This window comes from Musa acuminata, unplaced genomic scaffold, assembly GCF_036884655.1.
Source record: "Musa acuminata AAA Group cultivar baxijiao unplaced genomic scaffold, Cavendish_Baxijiao_AAA HiC_scaffold_412, whole genome shotgun sequence".
In the NCBI taxonomy this organism is placed as follows: domain Eukaryota; kingdom Viridiplantae; phylum Streptophyta; class Magnoliopsida; order Zingiberales; family Musaceae; genus Musa; species Musa acuminata.
In genome coordinates, this window is record NW_027020660.1 from 320,833 (window position 1) to 348,554 (window position 27,722).

A 27,722-nucleotide genomic window follows, 5' to 3' on the forward strand; every position below is an offset into this window, starting at 1 on the left:
TGGTGATCCGATCCTACGTGTCGACGTCCGCAAATCATCAGTCTGAGGCGCCCGTGGTGGAACCCACCATGGCAGGCCGTCGTCGTGAAATGTTGTGAGATTGGAAATTATGGCAGTGCTTTTTCAGAAATAGCTAAAAGAGTACTCGCTAAAGAGAGAGAAAGAGCGCTAAACAGTCGTTGAACGGTCTTGCCATCTACCCCCAACCACCACACTTACACACACCGACAAGTAAATGCCTGCACCTATACTTATCCCTTGCTTCACACCCCCTCTTCGTTCTATGTTTTCCCTTGACGCCTCTTGGAGGAGTTCATAGCGACCGCAAAAGCGACAATGGCGACAGCCAGCGAGCTCGATAACAAGCATCGCAGCTCCCTTGGTAAGTAGGACTCTTCCTCCTCCTCCTCCTTACTCTCTCTCTCTCTCGCTTCCACCAGCATGATGCACCATCTGTTATGCTACCAACTCTGCTTCTGATGTGGATTGCAGGGGGAGCCGCAAAACTGGCGATGGCGGCGGCATTTTTGGTCGGGCTGGCGAGCTGGTACTACGCGGTGGAAATACGGCCGCCGCCGCCCACTCCGTGCGGGTCGGAGGACGGGCCACCGGTGACCGCGCCGAGGATTCGGCTGAGGGATGGACGGTTCCTGGCCTACTCCGAGACGGGGGTGCCCAGGGAAAGGGCTGCGTACAAGATCGTCCACTGCCATGGATTCGGCAGCTCCAGGCTCGACAGCCCCCGGGCCTCCCCGGTGAGCGAAAAACCCTAACTCTTCGTCGGTCTCCCCCTTTCATGCCGATAGGTTGAGTGTATTGGCAGCGATGGATGGGGATCGGAAGGGGAGGCGATCCAAGGGTCCCTCTCACTGAGCCACCAAAAACAGGGTCGGACGCCTTCCGATTGGTCCGGCTACCAAACCGGCCAAACCCCCTCCCCTCCCCTCCCCGCCGCCCGCCCTCCGCCCTCCTTAATGGGAATGTGTCCTGTGTCCTCACCTAGTTGGTGGCTCGGGCCAAAATCATACTGCACCTCGTGCCAAGCTAAACACTGACACCCATTTCTCACCACCATGACTCCTCGGTCTGAGGTCTCTTTTGTGGGCCTACAGTTGCCATTACCTGTTCCTTAGCACCTGTGTCGTAGCTGCTGTCTGCACCTTCACCAAAACAAAAGTAATAGATGATATTTAAACCACTACTCAGAACATTTCAAATGAATTTTATTGTTACAACCATCTTTGTAGTTTTGTGTTATTGATGAGTTAGTGACCTTAGAATTTTTTGTGTTGTCTTTTAGTCGACAATTAGGGAAACAGAATGATAATTATGCCTGTGAAGTCTAAAATTTGCTATATTTATGTGTAGTTATCCCTGTTCAGCAATTAAAGGTGCTTCTATAACAAATATCAACTTTACAAGAGAACATTGAAGGGATCAATATTAAAAAAAAATAAAGACATGGGAGTGAGGAACAATTACATTTCTTTAGTATAAATGTCAGTGAGCAAAATAATGAAATCATCCTGTGCAACTTCTGTGAGGTTCTAGTAACTTTCATGTTTAAAAGGTGTGGAAGTTGTGTTCTTGCTGAGTCATATATGGTTGCAACATTAGATTAGTAAGGTTGGCGAACTCACTATTTGATTTAGTTGAACACCGAGGGAGATAGTTCTTTCTTTGGTCCTCGAGTACCCATACATGACATTTAGACTGTTGAACTTGGTTGTACATGGGTCAATAATCATAAAGTTATTTAGTTTTTCTTATATTTATTGGAATAAAATTTTTTATGTACGCTAAAGTTAAAAAGTAATGTATATTAGCAGTAAGTCTTTAAATATTCTATGCAATCACGACATGTAATTGTTAATATTTGAACTTGCATTGTCAAGCTTGCACTTAGCAAATGTCAGAAAATTGATGGTTCACTGGACCTGACAAGTAGGATAAATTCCTTACAGTTCCTCATGATGAAATAAATAGTCGTTAGTAAAACCTTTATGTGACTATTAAGTTTCAGGTTTGAATACATCGTGTGGAAGTAGATTTTGCTCAGCCCTGCATAGTTGCAAACATTGAAGTACTAAGGTTGCTGTCCAAATTTTGATTGAATTGCTATAGAAGAGTTGAACACCACCTATACCTGAAGCTGACTTTTGAACTTGATTGCATTTGGATCATGAGTTAATAAGTTAGATTTTGGTTTCGAGTTCAAATGTATATTTGAATCCAACTGTGGCCCTTGTCAGATGGTCTCCTTCTAGATCACTTCTTGTAAGATCGAATTCCTATCAAACTAAGTCAGGGGATTTTTCGACTATAGCCCTTCTGACGATCGTGTCACTTGGATCGATCGTCAATTGCTTGTGGGCTCGATCTCCAATGGTGGCATGTTGGCATGCTGTCACATGTCGGCACATGGTGGCCATTCGTTCGTCACATCATTATCACTTATCAGTAACCGTCAATGGGTCGTAGACTTATCGAGTTAGAGGCATGCTTTACAATATTATTAATAATGATGGTAGCAATGGATGTGTTGTCGGTTAGTAGGTGTGATCTATCTCGGTCTCATAAGAAGAATGTCGTCGAAAGACTTGTTCGATTCATAGATCATACACTTTGGAATTAAAAAATTGAGACCATCATCAATGGCGGGAGGAGGCGTCATCATGGAAGTGATCGCCAGCAACATCATCGATCCACTACTACCTAGTAGGGTGTTGTACGCACGCAGCCTCTCTCACGTTGACGATAAACTCAAGAGCTTCCGGTCCTACCTCAGGTGGATGTGCATCAACCAGTTCGATGCTAAGTATGCAATAGTCTCGTGATCGCTCTTCCTCCTCCTAGGCATCTTCGTCTTCACTACCTCCCACTTCGTCCTCTCCTGTGCCCCCACCTATCTTACTTATGATGTGGTGCTATAGCTCTCCCTCACCTCCTCCTTCGACCTCTCCTACCTTTGCTTTTCTACTTTCGTCCGTCGTTACATCCTTCGTCGTTTCCTCTTCCTCGACAAGATAGATTTTTTTAAAAACTTAAATTACACATGTCATTATATTGATGATTTATTGTGAGTCAACATGCCACATAAGTAGACTCTAATGTTTGTCAACTCAAACTTGACGGGAGGAGCTTATATGCTACGTTTTTTAAAATATAAGAGTTATTTTAGATACGAACAAAATCATAAGGGCTTAAGTGATACATGATCAAAACCATAGGGGCTAAAATATATCTTTATTTTTAACTTAAATTATATATGTCATTATATTAATAAAATATTAATAGTTTATTATGAGTCAGCATGTCACGTAAGCAGATTTTAACGTATGTTAACTCAGATTTGACGGGATGAGTTTATATGCTATGTTTTAAAAAATATATAAGTTATTTTAGACATGAGTAAACTATGAGAGCTTAAGTGGTCCATTACCAAAATCACAAGGGCTAAAATGAACCTTAACCCTACTATAAATAACTCCCTAAACCATTCACACCCTTCACGCCTTCATATGCCCTCAAAGCATTTGGACTCTTGTATTTATAGACTTTAAAACTTTCAGCTTTTTTATTTAATAAGGTTCAAATGTCTTCTACACCAAGCTCCTTATCAATGGTCGACCGTGAGTTGAGCGGTTCTCCAGTTTCATCGCCATTTTCGGCATCAGTTTTCGCAACTCCCCCCCTCCAATGAAAGGGTCGGAGTCGTTGCTACGAGGGGGAATACCTTTTCCGAGGTGAGCCCATCAAGTAGTTGAGCCTCGCAAACTGCGTTGAGGTTGTATGACTTTGACTCTTAGATATCTAAGGTTGACCGAATACACATCAAAGAGGCTTTTAACATTCCTACCAAGATTGAGCTAATGGATCCTCGTCTTGGTGATCGACCATACAAGTCGCACCATTTCTTTTGCACCTCCTTTTACACCTTGGAGGTGGGGCTCAAAATTTTTTTTTCCATCCTTTTTATGTTGGAGTCTTGAACCTTTGGATGTTTTCCCCTACTCAAGTGGCACCAAACGCTTAGCAATATTTAGCCACCTTCGTTGGGGAGTGTCGAAGGCTTGATATCTCCCCAACTTTGACTTTGTTGTAGGCTTGTTTTATTGTGACCCTTAGGGATTTGACTTATTACCTTTCCGCCAATCCTGATTGTAGGGTTAGAATATATATATATATATATATGTATATATATATGTTTCTTCACGGAGGGGGTGGCCTGTCAACTTAGCATGGTTCATAGGGAAGTTTTGGAACTTGATTCTGAGGTTGAGTGGGTTGGAGCAAGAGTGACATCGCCAGTTATTTGTTGCCCTATTCGACGAGTTCACTACCATCTTCCAAATGAGCAAGGCTTGGCTCAAGGAAGTCGGAATCAATTTATGAGACTTTCATCTTGTAAGACTCCTAAGTGATGAAAGAAAGAAGAACTCATCTTCTTTTTTGATTACCTTCCTCGCATATGTAAAAGACTGAATGCATTCGATTTCTAATAAGGATTACTAATCTGAAATTTTTTGTGGAATCTTTTTTCATTAGTGGTTGTGAATGACTAACTTTATCAATCTTTTTGATCTTGGTTCTGTACAAATTAGATTTCTAAAAAAGATTACTAATTGTTATTTGAGCAAGTTAAATTTTGATTGTCTGAGTTGGAATGTATATTCGGATCCAATTGTGGTCCTTTTTAGATGGTCTCCTTCCACATATCACTTCTTGCAAGATCAAATTCTTATCAAACTAAGTTAGGGGCATTTTTTACTATAGCCCTTATCAAATTAGTATTTGAACTTAAAGCGATTAGACTAGTCAAACTAAGCAAGAGCTGAATGTCTCTCTCTCTCTCTAGGAACACGCTTGGAGTCATTTTATAGGCAATTATAGGCAACACTGGTGACAGTTATCCCTATGACCATCGACGAAAAATGAGAAATAGTTAATGACCCCAGCGGAGTAGTGGTATTGTGTTCGGCATGTTCGATACCCATAACGTCTGAACATGCTGACTGTCAGTTGCTCGGTTGGTTGCACACAGCATCTGATCTGACCCTCACTTACCTATGGGTCTAAACACACGAGTGTCACTCGGATCAATCACCATGTGCTTGTGGGCCTGAGCTCCTATGGTGGCATGCTGGCGTCTGACGTGGCCATCCGCACTGGCGTCATATGACAGCACATGGTGCCGGTCATGTCATTCTCACATCATAACACTATTCGAGAAGAAACATTCTAATGTATATTAGCATGTTAGCTATATTACCTACATGTCAAACAGGTCATTCAGTAGCTTTACAATTGCATCCGTTTGGTTGCTAGGAAGCATAAATTATTTTATGGTTGCATAAAGGTATGACAGGTTTGCTTTTTTTTTCTCTCTCTCTCACACACACATAAATTTAGGGTCTTACTATATGCTACTTGAGAAGGCTCGTAAGTTATCAACTCTTAAAATAATTCTTTGTGATGACAGGAATTGATAGAGGAGTTAGGTATATATATAGTAGGTTTCGACAGAGCTGGATATGGTGAAAGTGATCCCAATCCCAGTCGTTCACTGAGGAGCGAGGCGTCAGATATCGCGGAGCTGGCAGATGCTTTGGAGCTGGGCCCCAGGTTTTACCTGATTGGGTTCTCCTTGGGTGGCCATGCTGTCTGGGCGTCCATTAAGTACATTCCAGATAGGTAACTGTGGTTTGCTAGACTACAATGTCACGGTACATAGTTCAGGGTGTGTTTGCCGCCGCCGCAGCCTTACAAATAGATGTCATTTGGGTTTTACCTCCTGCAACATCAGACTGAGCAAGCACCTGAGAATGTTGCAATTCATTTCAGGATTGCTGGAGCTGCTATGATGGCACCAGTAATAAACTACAGATGGCCTGGGTTCCCGCGGAATCTATCAGAGGAGGCTTACAGAAAGCAACAGCCTGGAGATCAGTGGGCATTGCGAGTTGCATATTATGCCCCCTGGTTGCTGCATTGGTGGATGAAACAGTCGTGGTTGCCTTCCTCCACCGTTATCAAAGGCACAACCAATCTGCCCAACCGCTTGGATGCACAAGTTCGTGAGTACGCCATGAAGAATAGTGGAATGTTCGAAGAGGTTGGTGCTACCCCAGTGTCCTTTTTTTTATTTTTTATTTTGACCCATTTCAACTGTCCAAGGAGCTTTGTAGTATGACGCTGCAAGAACTAAATAATGCAAGCGTCACTGTGCTTGCAGAGGCGGAAACTTGCCACTCAGCAAGGCATGCTTGAGTCGTTTTACCGAGACATGATGGTGATGTTCGGGAAGTGGGAATTTGATCCGATGGATCTCTCGCAACCGCCCTTTCCAGTTCATCTATGGCATGGGGATGAAGACGGGCTCGTGCCGGTTACTCTACAGCGATACATCTGCAGCCGCCTCAGCTGGATCAACTACCATGAGCTGAAGGAAACAGGGCACTACTTGGGAGGTGTGCAGAGCTTGGTTGATGTTGTCCTCAAGACCTTGCTAGTGGTGTCGGTTTCAGCATGACCACGTATTTATCAGTTTGGAAAAAGAAGCACTCACAGGAAGCGGAATGCGTAATTCATACATGGGAGGGATAATAATTAGATCGCACATGCCCTATTTTAACAATGCATCCATTACTTATGCGAGATCACCCACCATATACACATTGTTAGAGAGAGAGAGAGAGAGAGAGAGAGAGAGAGATATATATATATATATATATATATATATATATATATATATATATATATATATATATATATATATATATATATATATATATATATATATATATGCTTGCATTGCGCTTTGACTATTGAATAATTAACGCCTGAACTTTGGTTGCATCCACTTGTGGATAAATTTATGGTTCAAATTTCTTAGACGGAGAGCATATCCGGAGAGAACTTAGTATACATTTTATTCAATCAGCTCGGATGGACGGCCGACACGGGCAGCGAGCACCTAAAGGAGCCACAATGTGTACTGTTTTCACTACGACATTAGGAGGAGTAATAGTAGCATTTAGAGAAAACAAGTTGTAGCCGTAAGTTGAGCCATTAGTAATAGTAGTTAGAGAAAACGTGAAAAAAAAGGAGTAAAAATTGATCTTAATGTTTAAAAAAAAAATGACAAGCACAAAGCAATAAAAAAATACTACTACTCTTATTTAAGATAAATATAATTAATAATATATATATAAGAGCACTTATGCTACAAGCCTGAAGCACAAAAACTCACGATATCTAAGAAATATGTTATATTTCATGAATAATTATCCTTGTCACAAGCCTCTATGGATATAATAGATGTTTGGCCACATAACAATGTACTCTTAAATGAAGTATTCAGACGTTAGCGCAAAAAAGATATTAGAATAGCTTTAGAGCGAGAAAGAGCGTTTACAAGACACCATTATCTCATATGAGTGTGCAATGTTTCCCTCCTATGTGTAAATCGTCATTTCCCTTTTTATTTATTTATTTTAATGTTTTTGGGGTCGGGGTCAGGCCATCTTATGAACAATGGATCCGCCGCGCACTGCTTTCGCCAAATTGCTTGCTTTGTCATGCGGCGGCACCTCTCCACCGGGGCCATGTCTTCCTCTGCCCCTTATTCGTCGTTCCTACCAGGTAAAAACCCTAGCTCGATCCGCCTCACGCATCAGCGGCGACTCAATGGTGTTCGTTTCTCTTTTCCCACCCGTTTCGTCGTCGTCGGTTCTTCCGTACGCTGCCTTGCCTCCTTCTCACCGGCCGAGCGAATCAAAATCCACAACCCTATCGTTGAGATGGATGGTGAGCCACATCCCCCTAGTGTGTGTGTGTTTGCTGCTTTTTTTAGAGGACTTAAACTGTTTTCAATAATTAATATAATTTGAGGATAACAAAAGCACTGGGGTGAACACTCATTGCACCATGTAGTCCTTAGTTTGTGCAGCTCCTCTGAAATGTAAAAATTGAGGATTATACTCTTTGGTTTTTAAAGGGAATTAAAAAAAAAAGAAATGTATAAATTGAGGGTAAGGATGCCTCCACCAAAACCAAACAGACATGCAGAATTATTTTACTCTTTATTGTCTAGTGTGGATTTTTTAGCAAGCATTTTTGGCCAACAATGTTTTGGTGTCATTTGTTTTACATGGATTTAATATGACTCTCATTTGACTTGCAGATGAAGTTAGAGTTAAAGAGTTTAAGCTCAAATCTATGTGGAGAAGCCCAAATGGAACAATAAGAAATATTTTAAATGGTTTGTTTTATAGTGCTTGGTTTTGCTATTTGATATTTTTTATATCATTAATTTCATATACAAATCCACACAATTATCTTTAAAGTCAATTTTACTCCACAATATGGTCATTCTGACTTTCAAAAAACAACTTTTATCTTTTATGTTGGATATAATGCTCATCTAGGTTGCTTCTTGGAACTTTTGTTATTGGTTAGCATGATTTGTTGCATATGGTTGTCCTCTGCATCTGTTTTCTTGTATTTAAGATCTAGGGAATATACGAGGACTATTCCTTAAACATTGTTAATTTATTTGGTAGCATGAGATTACAGAGTTCTTCTCAACCATTCAACCTAAGAATCCATTCAAGTTTTAATTGGTACCACTACATTTCCCTTATCTTGAGTACACAAGGAGTGCCCTTAAACTTTAACTTAAATTTTTAGGTACTACTAGTTCAACTTGATCTATGATGGCTAATTTTGATTGATTGAATGATTTAGGATCATCTTGGTCAATGATCCTGGTTCATCTCCAGCTATTTTTTGCTTATTATAATATAAATGTTTGATTCAATTACAACAATAACAACAACAATAGTAACAAAGCCAAAAGTCTTAACTATTTGGATTGACTACATAGGTCTTTTGCCGTCATTGAGATTTGTGAAAGGCCATATGTTTAGTTATGTTTAAAGTACTTAAATCTTTAGTTATAATTTCTATTAGTTGTTTTAGGTTTTCCTCTATCTCTTCTTGTACCACTAACATTAATTAAAGTTTAATTACAGATTTTAGATGGGTTTAGTGTGCAATCAAGCACAACTGTTTAGTGCCAAAGTGCTGGAAGACAATCAGGCTTGAAATCAATTGATATCGATCCAAATTCTATCGCTCGGTTCGGGTTAAGCCCAGTCTCGATAACGGTGGAAAATAGACATAAGAATCAATTGATTTCAAGCCCGACTCGACGATGCCGATTGTAAGCGGGCCAAACCAAAAAGGATAGTGCACCCGTCAGCCCTCCCGTAGTCGAGAACCCTAACCATCTTTTCTTTTCTTCTTTCAGTCTTCTGTGTTTCTTTATAAAGAGTATAGTTTGCAATTATCCTAACGTCCCCTATTGATATTTTTACATATTGGTGACAGGGGAGCTAAGCTTGAACTGTCTTTCTATGCTAACATCTACACGATAATATATGTTGGACGGTGATCGACTCTAATGTTTCATATTAATCGATTATAATTAATTATCAGATTTTATCTTCCCTATTGACTTGTTTCAATTAATTGTACGATATTATCTTAATGGTAAGTGATAATTTCATTATCATAAAAAATATTTTTTTATAAAACAAAATAAAAAATCGAAAAATAGAGAAAATGAATTAATGTCTATTTTCCACCGTTACCGAGACGGGGCATAACCCGAACCGAGCGATAGAATTTGGATTGAGATCAATTGATTTCAAGCTAGACTCGACGATGCCAATTGTAAGTGGGCCAAACCAAAAAGGATAGTGCACCCGTCAGCCCTCCCGTAGTCGAGAACCATAACCATCCTTTCTTTTCTTCTCTCAATTTTCTGTGTTTCTTTATAAAGAATATAACTTGAATTATCCTAACGTCCCCCATTGATATTTTATGCATATGGGTGACAGGGGAGCTAAACTTGAACCGTCTTTGTATGCTAACCTCTACACGATAATATATGTTGGACGGTGATCGACTCTAATGTTTCATATCAATCGATTATAATTAATTATCATATTTTATATTCCCTAAAACTTGCTTCAATTAATTGTACGATATTATCTTAATGGTAAGTGATAATTTCGTTATCATAAAAAATATTTTTTTTATAAAACAAAATAAAAAACCGAAAAAGAGAAAAATGAGTTAATGTCTATTTTCCACCGTTACCGAGACGGGGCATAACCCGAATCAAGCAATAGAATTTGGATCGAGATTAATTGATTTCAAGCCTGACTCGACGATGCCAATTGTAAGTGGGACAAACCAAAAAGGATAGTGCACTCGTCAGTCCTCCCGTAGTCGAGAACCCTAACCATCCTTTCTTTTTTTCTTTCAGTCTTCTGTGGTTCTTTATAAAGAATATAGCTTGCAATTATCCTAACGTCCCCCATTGATATTTTATGCATATGGGTGACAGGGGAGCTAAGCTTGAACTGCCTTTCTATGCTAACCTCCACACGATAATATATGTTGGACGGTGATCGACTCTAATGTTTCATATCAATCGATTATAATTAATTATCAGATTTTATCTTCCCTATCGACTTGTTTCAATTAATTGTACGATATTATCTTAATGATAAGTGACAATTTTGTTATCATAAAAAAATATTTTTTTTATAAAACAAAATAAAAAACTGAAAAAGAGAGGAAAAGAGTTAATGTCAATTTTCCACCGTTACCGAGACTGGGCATAACCCGAACCGAGCGATATAATTTGGATCGAGATCAAATGATTTAAAACCCGACTCGACGATGCCAATTGTAAGCGGGCCAAACCAAAAAGTATAGTGCACCCGTCAGCCCTCCCGTAGTCGAGAACCCTAACCATCCTTTCTTTTCTTCTTTCAGTCTTCTGTGTTTCTTTATAAAGAAATATAGCTTGCAATTACCCTAACGTCCCCCGTTGATATTTTATGCATATGAGTGACAGGGGAGCTAAGCTTGAACCGTCTTTCTATGCTAACCTCTACACGATAATATATGTTGAACGATGATCGACTCTAATGTTTCATATCAATCGATTATAATTAATTATCAGATTTTATCTTCCCTATCGACTTGTTTCAATTAATTGGACGATATTATCTTAATGGTAAGTGATAATTTCGTTATCATAAAAAATATTTTTTTTATAAAACAAAATAAAAAACCGAAAAAGAGAGGAAATGAGTTAATGTCGATTTTCCACCGTTACCGAGACAGGGCATAATCCGAACTGAGCGATAGAATTTGGATCGAGATTAATTGATTTCAAGCCCGACTCGACGATGCCAATTGTAAGTGGGCCAAACCAAAAAAGATAGTGCACCCGTCAGCCCTCCCGTAGTCGAGAACCCTAACCATCCTTTTTTTTCTTCTTTCGGTCTTCTGTGTTTCTTTATAAAGAATATACCTTGCAATTAACCTAACGTCCCCCATCGATATTTTATGCATATGGGTGACAGGAGAGCTAAGCTTGAACCGTCTTTCTATGCTAACCTCTACATGATAATATATGTTGGACGGTGATCGACTCTAATGTTTTATATCAATCGATCATAATTAATTATCAGATTTTATCTTCCCTAAAGACTTGTTTCAATTAATTGTACGATATTATCTTAATGGTAAGTGATAATTTCGTTATCATAAAAATTATTTTTTTTATAAAACAAAATAAAAAACCGAAAAAGAGAGGAAATAAGTTAATGTCTATTTTCAACCGTTACCGAGACAGGGCATAAACCGAACCGAGCGATAGAATTTGGATCGAGATTAATTGATTTCAAGCCCGACTCGACGATGCAAATTGTAAGTGGGCCAAACTAAAAAGGATAGTGCACCCGTCAGCCCTCCCGTAGTCGAGAACTCTAACCATCCTTTCTTTTCTTCTTTCAGTCTTCTGTGTTTCTTTATAAAGAATATAGCTTGCAATTATCCTAACGTCCACCATTGATATTTTATGCATATGGGTGATAGGGGAGCTAAGGTTGAACCGCCTTTTTATGCTAACCTCTACACGATAATATATGTTGGACGGTGATCGACTTTAATATTTTATATCAATCGATTATAATTAATTATCAGATTTTATCTTCCCTATCGACTTGTTTCAATTAATTGTACGATATTATCTTAATGATAAGTGACAATTTCGTTATTATAAAAAAATATTTTTTTTTATAAAACAAAATAAAAAACTGAAAAAGAGAGGAAAAGAGTTAATGTCTATTTTCCACCGTTACTGTGACTGGGCATAACCTGAACCGAGCGATAGAATTTGGATCGAGATCACATGATTTAAAGCCCGACTCGACGATGCCAATTGTAAGCGGGCCAAACCAAAAAAGATAGTGCACCCGTCAGCCCTCCCGTAGTCGAGAACCCTAACCATCCTTTTTTTTCTTCTTTCAGTCTTCTGTGTTTCTTTATAAAGAATATAGCTTGCAATTACCCTAACGTCCCCCATTGATATTTTATGCATATGAGTGACAGGGGAGCTAAACTTGAACCGTCTTTCTATGCTAACCTCTACACGATAATATATGTTGGACGGTGATCGACTATAATGTTTCATATCAATCGATTATAATTAATTATCAGATTTTATCTTCCCTATCGACTTGTTTTAATTAATTGTACGATATTATCTTAACGGTAAGTGATAATTTCGTTATTAAAAAAATAATTTTTTTATAAAACAAAATAAAAAATCGAAAAAGAGAGGAAATGAGTTAATGTCTATTTTCCACCGTTACCGAGACAAGGCATAACCCGAACCAAGCGATAGAATTTGGATCGAGATCAATTGATTTCAAGCCCGACTCGACGATGCCAATTGTAAGTGGGCCAAACAAATAAGGATAGTGCACCCGTCAGCCCTCCCGTAGTCGAGAACCCTAACCATCCTTTCTTTTCTTCTTTCGGTCTTCTGTGTTTCTTTATAAAGAATATACCTTGCAATTAACCTAACGTCCCCCATCGATATTTTATGCATATGGGTGACAGGGGAGCTAAGCTTGAACCGTCTTTCTATGCTAACCTCTACACGATAATATATGTTGAACGGTGATCGACTCTAATGTTTCATATCAATCGATCATAATTAATTATCAGATTTTATCTTCCCTAAAGACCTGTTTCAATTAATTGTACGATATTATCTTAATGGTAAGTGATAATTTCGTTATAATAAAAAATATTTTTTTATAAAACAAAATAAAAAACCGAAAAAGAGAGGAAATAAGTTAATGCCTATTTTCCACCGTTACCGAGACAGGGCATAAACCGAACCGAGCAATAGAATTTTGATCGAGATCAATTGATTTCAAGCCCGACTCGACGATGCCAATTGTAAGTGGGCCAAACCAAAAAGGATAGTGCACCCGTCAGCCCTCCCGTAGTCGAGAACCCTAACCATTCTTTCTTTTCTTCTTTCAGTCTTCTGTGTTTCTTTATTAAGAATATAGCGTGCAATTATCCTAACGTCCCCTATCGATATTTTATACATATGGGTGACAGGAGAGCTAAGCTTGAACCGTCTTTCTATGCTAACCTCTACACGATAATATATGTTGGACGGTGATCGACTCTAATGTTTCATATCAATCGATTATAATTAATTATCAGATTTTATCTTCCCCGTCGACTCGTTTCAATTAATTATACGATATTATCTTAATGGTAAGTGATAATTTCATTATCATAAAAAATATTTTTTTTATAAATCAAAATAAAAAACTGAAAAAGAGAGGAAAAGAGTTAATGTCTATTTTCCACCGTTACCGAGACTGGGCATAACCCGAACCGAGTATTAGAATTTGGATCGAGATCAATTGATTTTAAACCCGACTCGACGATGTAAATTGTAAGCGGGCCAAACCAAAAATGATAGTGCACCCGTCAGCCCTCCCGTAGTCGAGAACCATAACCATGCTTTCTTTTCTCCTTTCAGTCTTCTGTGTTTTTTTATAAAGAATATAGCTTACAATTACCCTAACGTCCCCCATTGATATTTTATGCATATGGGTGACAGGGGAGCTAAGTTTGAACCGTCTTTATATGCTAATCTCTACACGATAATATATGTTGGACGGTGATCGACTCTAATGTTTCACATTAATCGATTATAAATAATTATCTGATTTTATCTTTTCTATCGACTTGTTTCAATTAATTGTATGATATTATGTTAATGATAAGTGATAATTTCGTTATCATAAAAAATATTGTTTTATAAAATAAAATAAAAAACTAAAAAAATAGAGGAAAAGAGTTAATGTTTATTTTCCACCGTTACCGAGACTGGGTATAAAATCGAGCGATAGAATTTGGATCGAGAACTCTGATCATCCTTTCTTTGTTTTTTATGTTACTGGTTAAGCGGCGCCGAGCGAGCGTAGATCGCCCTGGCCGGACGCCTCCTGAGACCAGCCAAATCGAGTTGTCGATCTCTGACCTAGCGGACTCCTACGTTCTCCCCTCTTATCAAGATCCGGTACATGTTCTAGATCCCTCCTAAAAGTGATCTTCATGTGTCGATTCTTTCCGATTTGAACTCGTCGCTCTGTTTTCGGTATGGTCGCCGGCGATATAGTGTCGAGAATCGTCAATCGGGTTTCTCGGCACCTTCCATAGCCAGCAATACTGATCTTTCTCTCACAACCAATCTTACGGGTGCTGTTGATTCGTCTTCGCTCGCTCAGCGTCACCCAGCTCAGCATCACCCATGCCTCCGGTTGTGACATCCTTCGCTTATTTGCATCATCTTTTCTGTAAATTCTATTGTTATCCCCATCATCTGGCCTTACATCGATAGAGCACCAAGCATGGTCAGGTATCTGCTGGACTCAATGGCTGATACAGTTATATGCTTGGATGATCAAAAAAGCTCATCGACGATTCGGGTGACATGTCCACTCGATGGTTGATACAGTTACATGCTTGGATGATCAACAAAGCTCATTGATAATTATCAAATCCAACAGCTTTATGTTATCGACTAATTTATTATTTTTTCTCGAAGAAATTGGGTGATGCTAAGGGTAAATTCTTAATTTAAGATCAGTATGACATTCGATTGGGATTCGAGTGACATGTCCACTCGATGGTTGATACAGTTGTTACATGCTTGGATGATCAACAAAGCTCATCGATAATTACCAAATCCACCAACTGTCTTCCAGCACTTTGGCACTGAACAGTTGTGCTTGATTGCACACTAAACCCATCTACCATGGTTGAAAAAATATTGTTTACTTCTTCAGTGAGATCTGAAATTGACATCTGTATTGCTGGAATGACTTCCTTTAGTTGATCAACAAGTCCCTGAATAGCAGGATAAGTTAATGTAAAGACACACACAAAATAAAAAACCAGAACACCGGGAGAAAAGGAAAAAAAAAATTCATGATTTTACACAAAAAGGAAATGCCCACAATGTGATTAGAACTATTGATATGTTTCCTAATCACAGTTGAGGCCTACACCACATACAAGAAAACGTGTCACATGGCCGAGAACCCAATATAGATGACATTGAAGGATTAATGTGAAGTTATGATTGAAAATATGGCAAAATACAGTTTTTTGAACAAAATTCAATTATGCTTTAAATAAATCCAACCAGATTGCTCACTTAAAATTCAGATAAGAACAAATCAATAATTATAAGAATCAAAATGCAAAAGGATTATCATAAAAGTAAAGGGATAAAGGTCTGAAATTTTACAGGGAGGACTAGCCCCTAAATGATTAGTGTTATCCCGGTATCACTAGACCTGTATGCTAACTAAATGTTGGCGATGTTCTGCAAGAGTTGCAGCTAGTGACTCCGCATGCCCACTGCTACTGCTGTCAGATGCACTACTAAGCAGTTCCGGGCCCTCCCCTTCATTAGCTTTCACCTTTAGCAGCAAAGGTTGAAAAGCAATCAGCAAAATAAACAAACAGGAAAAAAATCACAAATAAAGAATTAAGTCGCTCTCTTAATAAACACATGTTATCAGACACCCAAAAAAACCGCAGCATTAAATAACGTTTGAGACATTGACAGGAACAATACTATGGTGATAAGGTAACTATTTATAGAATATGTCAACTTTCAAAGAGAAATCTGCATTAATTGTCAAGATATTCATCAGAAGTTGAGTGAATATAAAATCATAGATAAATTTTGCTGCCTACAAAATAAATATAGAATTTTCTTACAGTTTCCACTTCACTATATAAAAAACTTACTTTTGGTCCTTGCAACCATTAATTAGCTTGCAAATGCTAAAACGTTATTTTCATTGATACATCAAAAAATTATCAAACTGTGGTATTGAGACGAGTCAAGCTGGGAAAACTGATACAGTCACAAACGGCAACCGTGATCATGAACATACCATTACGTGGGTGTGCAGCAAGTTATTTGCCTGTTGAAATGTGGTTTAAATTTCTCCTAAGAAACTTGACACAAAATTGCCTAATTTTTTGTTTTCTTTTCTGTAACAAAACACTGCTTGCCTCTCCTTGAGAAAATGCAACCACAAGAATCCACAAGTTTAGATTTAACAGAAGCCTTAGGGTGTCTTCATGCCACACATAACTAATAGTTCCAGCAGCATCTGATTCTAACTAATCCACAACTTGATTACTCCCATAGAGGTAATGATGCTCTAAAGAAATGTGTTCATCAGGTATATCCAACTCCAAGATGCCCATCAAATAGGCAAACTAGGATTATAGAAATGCTACTGTATCTACTCAAGAAACATCGGAGGATGAATTTCCCTATATCCATATGCAACATAATATGCAGCATGACTACCACATTTTACAATTTTCATCACTAAAGCATTAAACATTACTTAACCAGTATAATCTGTGTGAACTAAAGTAATGAGCACTTAAGTGCCACAGCAACCATGGACTAATTATATAAGGTTCCACACCAGGAATCCCGGTGGTCACCAATATGGCCAGTGTGGATTTGCTGAAGTATATGCTGCTGGCTAACAAAATTCTATAACTTAAAAGGAGAATGACTGTATATCAAGTTACTTTTCAAGATGCAGTTATTTGGAAAAGCAGGGTTGCTCTGTATCCAGATTTATGATATATCTTAACTAAATGTAACGGAACATAGATCTACAACACAGAACAGCTGCTTTAAGTAGAGGCATCAATTTCTAATCACATGCACCAAGTCAAACCAAACCCACCGGACTGTTTAGGATAACTTGTCATGAACATAGTTCAGAGCCTGGTCGAGAACTCTTGACCTGTTGGCTGGTTGGCTATATTAAGGTCAAGCATACGTTTTGCTTATAGCAATGTTTTAATTATATCTTCTTGAACCCCCTTCTGACATGCAAAACCAAATATGATCAACCACTCTGACCATATAGCTATATAGTTTGGTTCCTCAATCCTCATTTAGAAATCTAAACCCACTAGAAAATTGGCTCGATTCACATCAGCCTTACATGTCCCTACTATAACCCATCTCAGCGTGACTGACCCAACTCGTCAATCACCTCTAGTTCAAGAATTTGTCATCTTTAAGATTTGTCCCTTTTTGCCTCTATGTACTGCTAATGAATTTGAAATTTTATTAACAGGAAAGGTTGACTGATGAAGTTGCTGAGATGACTTGTAAATTCTCCTCTGCTCAGATTGAGAAAGTCTCCGGTAGTCCAACTTTGAAACTCCCTCATTTATTCAATCTAACTCCAAATTCATCGGGGAAAGGCAACCAAGCACCAAAGCAGCATCCTGTAGGTAGTCAAACCAATCAGGAAACTTTGCCAGCCCCAAAAACAGTTTCACCTCCATTTACAATTGATGAAGATGGTGAAGCACAAGGTCAGCGCCTTCAGCCATTACCCACTCGAGGCGATCTTCAGATGTTGAAGATCAACAGCTATTATCCAGTTTCTACTTTGTTTACATAATAAATAGAGATGAGCAAATTTTACTTGTCTATTCACTATTCCATGTGGTTTAATTTTTCAGAGACTGATGATTATTATGCTCACAACATTCGTCGTTCTGTTCGTGAAGCTGCACTATCAAGCTCATCAAGCAACTCAGAATTGTTGCAGGAAAGAAGCAGTGATGATGGTTCTGAACACTTCTTTATACCTCTATCAACAACAGATGCTGCTTCTCAGAAAGAAATCGACTATGTTCCTAACTGGAGAAATCAACAACTGGTTTTCTCCTCACCACCAGAAGATCAGGCCCCGATGAACATGACAGATCTTTCCTGTAATGCCAATAGCCAGCAAAGCTTCATTCCAGATATGTTAAATAGATTGAATGGACTGAAGGAGAACAAAAACCTGGCCAGGCTGTTCCAACCATCCACTGAAAAAATACAAAGAACGCATCCTGAAGCTAACAACACTCTGGATCAAGTTTTCTCACCTCCATTGTTACTGGAATCATCATTCTTCCAAGATGCATACGAGGACTTGCTTGGTATGGTTAATATTTCCAGGCATGTGTTGGTATATTTTTTCAAACTGCCTAGTGTGGGTGTTGATTTTGGTCTTCACTGTCCGCTCTGTTGGCTGAGTGCATTGCTCATAGTTCTTGTTCCTGATTACTACACCGCTAACTGTGGCAACCATTTTCTTTTCTTCTGCAGCACCATTATCTGAAACTGATGCTGCTCTCATGGAACACTAGAGTTCCATATCCACCATGGTGGTGGTATTATATGCAGCTGAAGAGAAAGGTTAGATGCAGCAGTCTTGGTCAGAGGGCCAACATCATACATTTGTTTGCGATGCGATGGTGACTAACTTAAGCAACTGAAATATAAGGGTTTCTAATTCGAGTTTGAATCGTGTGATGTAGTCTAATTTACATGCGATTTCACTGTTGTTGTTGGTTGTTTTGATGATGGTGTCATTTTCTCTACCCGGTGTGTAGCAGCTGTAATTATGTTGTATCTTTTCCGACTTAACAAAATGTCCTTCTTACCCTTCAATGGCTTGTTTTGGATTTGTGGGTCAGATCTTTGTTATCGTCATGGGTAAATATTGGTGACATGTGGACTGCAAGTTATAATTCGGTATTTTGTGAATCAGGTTTTGTGCACAAGCAATCAGTTTGCCTACAAATGACTCATGGAGAATCCTCTGTAACCCATATGCAAATCAAAATTCTAATTGCATATAAGTCTCACAATTTTCTTGGTAGTCTGAGGGTATAACCATCAAAATTCTAATTGCATATAACTATCACAATTTTCTTGGTAGTCTTCGGGTATAACTATCAAAATTCTAATTGCATATAACTATCACAATTGCATATAACTATCAAAATTTTAATTTCCTTAATTTTACCTTCGAAACCACTATTTTAACATCTTTGTGCGATGCAATAGCACAAACAAATTCTCAAAGAATCCATAAGCCTTTATCCGATTTGCTCTTCAAATTCTAAAACACTCTTTTAAAAAACTCAACACTCAATCTAACTTTCCTCCTTTCATTAGAGTGTTGGACATCTGGAGTAAGTTTGGCGAGAGACTCATCATCTAGTCGGTTTGCCCGATGGGTGGTGGGCTCAGTCATGGTCGTCACAAATTATGGAATTATCACCGACTCACCCATCCTTCACTGCAACTTTCTTGATGACCGTCATGCCTCCTTCATGGCAAAATCTTCTTGCTCTTTTTCTGCTTGAGCCTCTTGCTGTGCTCATCTAATGATTTTTCCTGTTTGAGGGGTGGCAAGACACTATTGTCTTCAGATTCAGCTTAACTTAATACATGGGCTTCACTTGTTTCATCATCGTACTGGTCCCAGACTTTCTTTTCTTCTTGACTTTGCCAACTCTCTTCCTTTTAGATACTTTCTTACCGCTAGAGATTGGCAATTCATCATTATCTATGGTTTCAGTATCATCGCATACTTGTAGATCAGCTTGTTGATCACAAGTATTGCCATTGGAACCTGTTTAACAAGAATTTTGAGACATTATCAAATTGTTTTACATGACGAACGAGTTCCTTACAGATTTTCTAACATTAATTAAAGAAGAAAACCGACCTATTCTAGAATAGGATTTAGGTAAAAAGCTACCAACAATCTACATGTACAATTTGTTCCAACATCACTGTGCTGACAAGCACTGCCATAAAACATGCCTATTTGTCTGTGCTTCATGATATCATAACCCAAATACTTCATAGGCTAGCCAGATTTTTTTTTGTGGTAGAATACTTGACCAAACCTAAATGGAGGTACCATGACTAAAGATTCAACAATAACTAATGAGATGCCCATGACCACCGGGAACCAGAAGAGTCTTGATGGTAAGGCTTGTCTAAATCATTTGCTATTAATAGTGTAATACAGTAAATTTATTGCCAATGATGTAAGAAGTCCATGGACTGATATTACTAGTAACTAGCACACATGGGCATGCTGTTGCTCAGGTATGTATACTCTTGTAACCCAAATATTTTATCAAACTATATAAATCTGAACACATGGAATATGTTTTGATTGGGTTTTGTTTCAAATTTAGCATGCATTTAGGGCTTCGTTCATCATAACATGTGATCCAAATTGTACCAAGTGGGCCTTGTCATGTGACCCAAATTGCCTAAGCCCATGCATTATCAGCATCCCTGTCAGGTCATTTGCCTAAGTGGGATTATTAGGAAGTCACAATCTACCCTAACCAAATGGAGATGTCCTCAACAAAACTGGCTCAAAATCCCTCACTCAAGTACACTATTATCATGGTGCACATGATGTTCATGGTGTTAACCCTAAAGCTAGTTGACCTACTAATCCATTATTTGTATGGAGGTTAGCTATGTTTTAGATAAGACTTAGTTGACCTACTAATCCATTATTTATATGGAGCAGAAACAAACACACGAGATGTTAACCATGTTTGTTATTTGAAATAGATCAATCAAGTTACATGTACTAATATCACATTCATTTCCAATGTGGATCTACCGAAGTATTAAGTTGTATAGAGCCATAGAGCATGTAAATGTGAATTTGTAGTGTCAAATCCAAATTGTTAAATAAGTAATACCTGAGAAATGTGAATCGATCACCACATTTGTTAGATGTTGCTTGAGGAAAACCTATTAAAAAAAGAAATATACTCAATGATAGGTTTATACAAACCAAAAAGAAAATGTGAACTGTTTGCAAGCACTAGTTGTTGAACCTATGCATTCCTCTACAATATGCATCCAATTACCCCAATATAACCTATAAATTAATGGGCTTTACATGAAAAATGAATCTAAACCAAGAGGAAGAACTAAATTGCAAAGCACTACCAAACTTAAATTCCCTTCTTTAAAATTGTTCTATTATATGTAAGCCAAAGGATACTGAAAATTTTGTTGAAGCAAGATCCATTTATGAGCTGATAGTAGTTATAGCATACCGCAGATAGAAGTTGTCTCGTCTTTGCATCCCACACACGCAAATAGCTGTCCAATCCTATAAACCAATATCATCATTAAGCATGACCTTATAAACCTACGACCAAAACACTAATGCATAATGTGGCGAGTAAAGAACTAAGGTTTGCACGAAAGCATAGTTTGACATATTACTTGTGAAGACATGGCATATGAAATTAAAAATATTTCATGCTTAACTATAGTTTTACCAAAAAAAACTCATAGCAAGAATATATATTACAGTTTCAAACATGACAAGAAATTTCAGTCAAAGCTCTAGGGCCAGCAAAATAAGAGAAAAAGATTCTCTTACATCTTGAACGTTCAAAATTATAGTTAACTTTTAATAAAAAGTAAACTTGAATTTGCAAGGTACAAGTCACCACAAACAAGTATCCCAAAGTATGGCAGTACACTTTTCAGCATGTATCATCTTTTTAAATTACCAACAAGAGAACTTCCAAAACAACACATCCAAATATTACAAATGATGTCCATCTAATACCGAGTCTATTGAGGTGGGAACTACCTAAAACTTGATGATGCTTACTGCTACCATTGAGATATTTTCTTCAATAAAATCTGTCAACATGACATAGCTAGAAATGAGAATTTCACACTAGGCCGATGGTGTACTGCCCCAATGGCTAATCCAATCAAATTGGGGATTGGGTCAAGGTCGATGTCGGACCCAGGGTTGGGTTATAATTGTTCAAAACTAATCAGGACCGGGACAAGAACAATATCACCTATCCCCATCCCCATCTCAAGCCTCCCCCATCCTTTCTCCACGTATCCGACCGCACCAGAAAAAAAACCCCAGCAATTTCATATAAGTAATTTACCTACTATCTTGTTAATATAATTAAAGAATATATCAATAGTAAAAAATGTATTCATAAGCTATGAGATAATAGTTACATCAATCTTTATTGTGTCGGAGATGGTACTAAGTTTATGAACCCGAGTCAAAGATGAGGCAAGGTCAGGGGACTTGACTAAATCCAATTCAACTGGGTCGGGTTTGAACAGATTTGACAGGGAAACATGCATAATCATGGTTGAATTAGGGTACAATTTTCCAAAACCGATTTAAGTCCAAGACAAGGACAGATATCACCTAACCCAACCCCAAGCCTGCCTGCACCAGCCCATCTCACCCCAATGAAAAAAATGAACCCCCAACTATCTTGCAAATATAACTGAAGCATATGCCAATAATAATACATGTATTCTCGTAGGAAATTCATGCAGCGGTAAGACAGCTAGTACCATTAATTTTTTGTGTGGGTCATGGATGGTAATAAATTTATAAACCCGAGTCGAAGATGAGCAGGATGAGAGCCGTATGTTAGACATAACACTTTGGTTTTCATTAGAAACACAAACAGAAGGATGTTTATCTTTAACAAAATTGATTGTAAAATAACTCCCAATAAACCATGAAAAGTATGTCGAACATTAACCTTCAAGATGAAACAGTATGCACCAGTAATTTCTCTTGAAATGAAACAATGACTGATAATCCATGGAGGATCGTTACTCAACATATCAAAGAACAATAGAAAGCTTGAAAAGTTACATTAAATGAAAACCACCAAATATATTAAATTTGGTATATCTGAGTTATAAACTAAAAACTTCCAACATGGAACACTATTCTTTTTCCTTTTTTTCGAGGAAACAAAACACTATTTTGTGCCATGGTAGAAGTAAAATTGACTGAATATGTTGAATTAACAGTATACAACTTCTTACCACAAGATGCTATCATGGGAAGTTCTGGATGTCTCGCTATAGATCTGATGCTTCCAGAGCACTTACCAATAAAGCATCCGATCAGTTTTCTTGAAACAAGGAAATCGACTGCCATCTAGTCAACATCAAGAGTTAGTTCTAAATATTAGTAACCCTGAATCACTTGAATCACCAGGGGCCAATTCATCATTGATAGAAGCTAATTATTAATTGTCTAACAGGTGATACAAATGTGAAACCATTAAAAGAAAACTCAGATATTTCAAAATCATAAGCATCAGAATAACGGTAAATACTACAATTCAAAAAACTAAAATGAATGGTACTACCCATTACCCCATACTTTAACGACACTAGGAATTTGAATTGTTAAATAAGATTTTTCAGCTATAAGCATGTCCTAGCTTCAAGCTCACATTGGAAAAATCTACCCAGTTAATTAGATGAAATATTATTACTTGAACTGAGTTAATAACAGAAAATATAAGTTCCAAGTGAGTCAAGCTAGTTCCGTCTCTGATAATGAGCTCAATTCATTAACATTCTTTGGACCAAATCCTTAATCCAAGAGCACAGGTCACCAAAAATGTAAACATAAAGCATGGACTTCTCAGAAATGACAGAAAGCATTAATGCACAAAAAACAGGAGGATGACTACTTACCGCACATAGTTAAGAATAGTTGAGCCAGTTCATTGACAATGAAAAGAAATTAGAACATCATGTAATCAACTGAGAAAACTATGTAATATAGGAGTTAGCATAATTTCCTTTATGCATACCATACCTGCAACACATGTCACATTCAAACCTTTAGTTTCCTTGTTGGAAGTGACTATTCCTGGTTCTATATCCTTAATTCATGTTGAGTCTTAAACTTTTTTTACGATTTCATAAAGGCCTTCAACATCAGCTGATTACTTCTAAAATTGCTTATGATGTAGCCACATATATTGTCTGACATAAAACTGTTTGAAAGAACTTTCTGTTCTACTGAAAGTTTCAACTCCAACAATTTGACCATAAAGGAATAACAAGTTGAGGTTCATCGGACAGCCCAAAAACTAAAAAGTTTTTATCGATGAAATAAAATAAGAAACCGTGATAATTTTGTCCATTATGGTAATAGGACTTAGTTTATTATGGGAGTAGGAACAAGGAGCTAGACATATGATAAATGTCTATAAGAATCAAAGAGTCTTAGATATGAGATGATAACTAAACGGCAATCAGAGAAAGGATCTGATCAAGAAATTATATCCAATCAAGAAATTATATCCACAAAAAAAGAAAACAAAAGAGAAATAAACAAAACAACTAAATATAATTAACAATGTAGTTGTATAGTGACCTTGTAGAACTATGACTTTCACTAGTTCTCATACATGAAATTTCAGAATCATGAGATTATGATCATAAAAAACAACAAACTAAAGAGGATGAATGAATCGGGTAAATAAAATTAAAGCATAGCCGCATAGTGTACGTGTAGAACTATGTCTTTTACCTGTTCTCATATCAAATGAAGCAAGATCCCCAAAACCATTGCCTACATAGACTGTATAGCCATCTAGATCTTCACAAGCTGCTTTAATTGGAGATTCTCTAAAGTCGACTGAAATTACAGGTCTCCTCTGTGCTGAAGTATCATAAAGACGAATCTATCACAAGATATAATTTTTAACAAATAAGAGAATAATAACATACTGATCATTAGAATCTCATGCGGACTGAGTAATTAGTTTACATCATTTTCTCAACTTCTAAAGCAATGGGTCAAAAACTATTAACCACATACAAAAGATTCATTAATCAGGATAGACCATATGGTCAAGAATATTTCAACATTAATCAATAAACAGAAGAAAACTGTTTATTAACTACAAGTTGGTTAACACTCCAAATGTGCAAGCAGTATTTGTAAAAAAGTTTGGTCAGGCACTGTTATCATAAAATCAAACTTAAGGCTTTCACATGTATCCTCGATCTCATGGCAACAATTGCAAAAGTTGTCGAAAGACTTACAATAAAAGTTATACTCCCAACTATTAGCATTTTTTAGCTTGTAAGCTACAACTAGTAAACATATTTCATAGTGCCATACCTGATGATTGATCGTGCCAGCCACAACTTTTCTATGGTCATCTTCACTCAGAAAAGTTGCAGCAGTAAACCAAGTTGGAGAGAATATACCAAGTCTATTAGAAGGAGGCTACAAAAGACAAAGAGCAAACCGATAGAATCTTCATAATCAAAATACAAATAGACCAGAAACTCTCATTAAATTGCACTAATAAGAATGAAGTGACTCACAGATTTTGCACTCCAGATCTTACTGCATTTTCCAAGATCCCACATGTTCAATTCAATGCCATTCCTGAGAGAAAAGAAAACACAAATTAAAGTACTAGGCCAAAATTAGGCAATATAACAACCTTTCAAATTTTTATTAAAGAGGCTGTCACCCATGAATATAATTGCAACAAACTCATATACATTTCTTTAACAGCTTACGGAAACTTACCCTCCAAATAAGGCATAATTCTCACTTTTATCCACTGAAGAACATATTATTTTACCAGAAGAGCATACATTCCATGTAATATGAGAAGCAGTAGTTGAGTTTTCTGGCGCATCACCGACGGGAATGGACCTCAAGCAAGCATTACCCTTTTCCAGACAGGTAAGTAATGAAACTGACCTGAAAAACATAAGGATTGAATGAATATAAGAATGTGCATGCAATTCGAGATCACAACTAAAGTTTGTAAGTAACAGTACCACCATGAACTAAATTTTACTCGATAGATGTACAGAATTTCCATTCTTGCATACAGATGCATGCATATGCAAAATCATTGTGAATATACGTCAGCTAGTTCTCCTCTCTTCTAGTTCTAATACAACTTTCTTTGTCCACAAAGCTTTGCTCTTGAATCACTAGATAAACCTTCGTATTAAGTTTCACTATCTATATACATTGGAACCTTGGGATGTCAAATACAGGAGTAAGTGCTGAAAGCAAGAATAATCTCTCTGAACTTTTTTATTCAATGTCCTGCAGATACATATGCCTGCAGCAGTCTTTTAAACATGATAGTGTCATAGGTTTGACCCCCTAAATGCAAATTGGGCAGGTGCTAAAATTTTAATTCAACCATCTGTGATACTCTTTCACATGAACAAGTTTCTACAGAATATATCTTAGGTACAGCAGATTGGTAAAATGTTCGGATACAAGTTCAAAAAAATGCTTCATCTGCTATGAGCTATGAACTATGGCATTTATTTATGTTACCTTGATGGAACATCGATTCCTTTAGTTTTGAAGAGATGCAATCCAACAACATGATCATCATTAAGAGAGCCATCCAGTGATAAGGGTTGATCGATCTTAGTGATGCCCAAAGCCTCTCCATTAATAGGATTTAGACACTCAACCTGGAATTCATAGAATATCCCATGTTTCAACAACCTAGAAAAAGAGGGTTTTCTCTTGTTTCATATATGATAACTTACCGAACCATTCTTGCGAGCAACAGCCAAAAGCTGCAAAGAATAGCAAACAATTTACAAGTGTCATGTCTAGAAGGTAGAAGAATATTTTACACGTCGAACTGTTATGAGATTAAAGATATAATTATACTAGAGTAACATATAAGAATTTCCTAACAAAGGAAAGAAAGGTGGAAACACATCTTTAGTGATTACATGCCAATCCAAGAATGCGAAATAGAATGTGACATTATAGTCAACAGAATTCGCAAATCCAAAACAGGGTTCCAATGAATTATAAAACTTCCTTATAGGAATTGATCCTAGATCTCAAACTAATCGTGAATAATCACATTAAAGTTTGTATAATACTTAGGAATGCTTGTCCACCGTAATCAAACTCTAAAATCTTTGAACATACACTTTTCTTTTGTAATGTTAAACCACCATATCTCCATTGATCATCCAAATTAAACTTTCAAGCTGGAAAGTGAAGGCACAAAATAGGTTTCTGCTTCTTTAAGAAAGAAGAACATAACATGAATATTAGCTTCAAACTAGAGAAGCTTTCATTAATATTCAAGAGAAACTAATAAGATCGATTTCTGGTTTACTTCAAAACTACCAAGAAGCCATGAAGATCCAAAAGGAGACTAACATAAGCTTTGATTTGATTGTTTACCTCCCATTAAGTAGTTAAGATTGTCATAGCATTCATTTATGTATAATAACTCAAATCCAACAAAGAATGTGATAACAAACCGGATCAGTTTTGTGATCAGAATAAGAAGCAGCAAGGACACAAGATGAAGCATTTGGCTGCCCCCATGTTTCTACCACCTTTGGAATTCCAGTCTTTCCATGAGCTTCGACAACTGAAAACTCATTGCAATATCACATCATGAGTTGTAATTAAGAAATGCATGCCATGTAGACCATTCAAGAAAGAGTAATGTTTAAGCAGGCGGCGCCTGGGCGCTCGCCCGAGCCCAGGCGTGGGCGCTTCGGGCGAGCGCCTGGGTAAATCAAGGCGACCGAACCAGAATTTAGG

General features: G+C 37.5%; 2 protein-coding genes across 2 annotated transcripts; both read left to right on the plus strand.

Moving 5' to 3' along the window:
- Window positions 1-214: 214 nt before the first annotated feature.
- Window positions 215-6,683, plus strand: LOC103970982 (uncharacterized). Its single transcript, XM_009384890.3, has 5 exons — window positions 215-382; window positions 493-755; window positions 5,483-5,694; window positions 5,845-6,115; window positions 6,236-6,683. Exons 1-5 carry the CDS (start codon window positions 337-339, stop codon window positions 6,530-6,532), a joined length of 1,089 nt encoding a protein of 362 aa, XP_009383165.1. The 5' UTR covers window positions 215-336; the 3' UTR covers window positions 6,533-6,683.
- A 10,910-nt stretch (window positions 6,684-17,593) lies between these two features.
- On the plus strand, window positions 17,594-18,960 carry LOC135658725 (AUGMIN subunit 6-like). The gene is made up of 3 exons (XM_065176191.1): window positions 17,594-17,832; window positions 17,983-18,450; window positions 18,620-18,960. Exons 1-3 carry the CDS (start codon window positions 17,616-17,618, stop codon window positions 18,658-18,660), a joined length of 726 nt encoding a protein of 241 aa, XP_065032263.1. The 5' UTR covers window positions 17,594-17,615; the 3' UTR covers window positions 18,661-18,960.
- The last annotated feature ends 8,762 nt before the right edge of the window (window positions 18,961-27,722 follow it).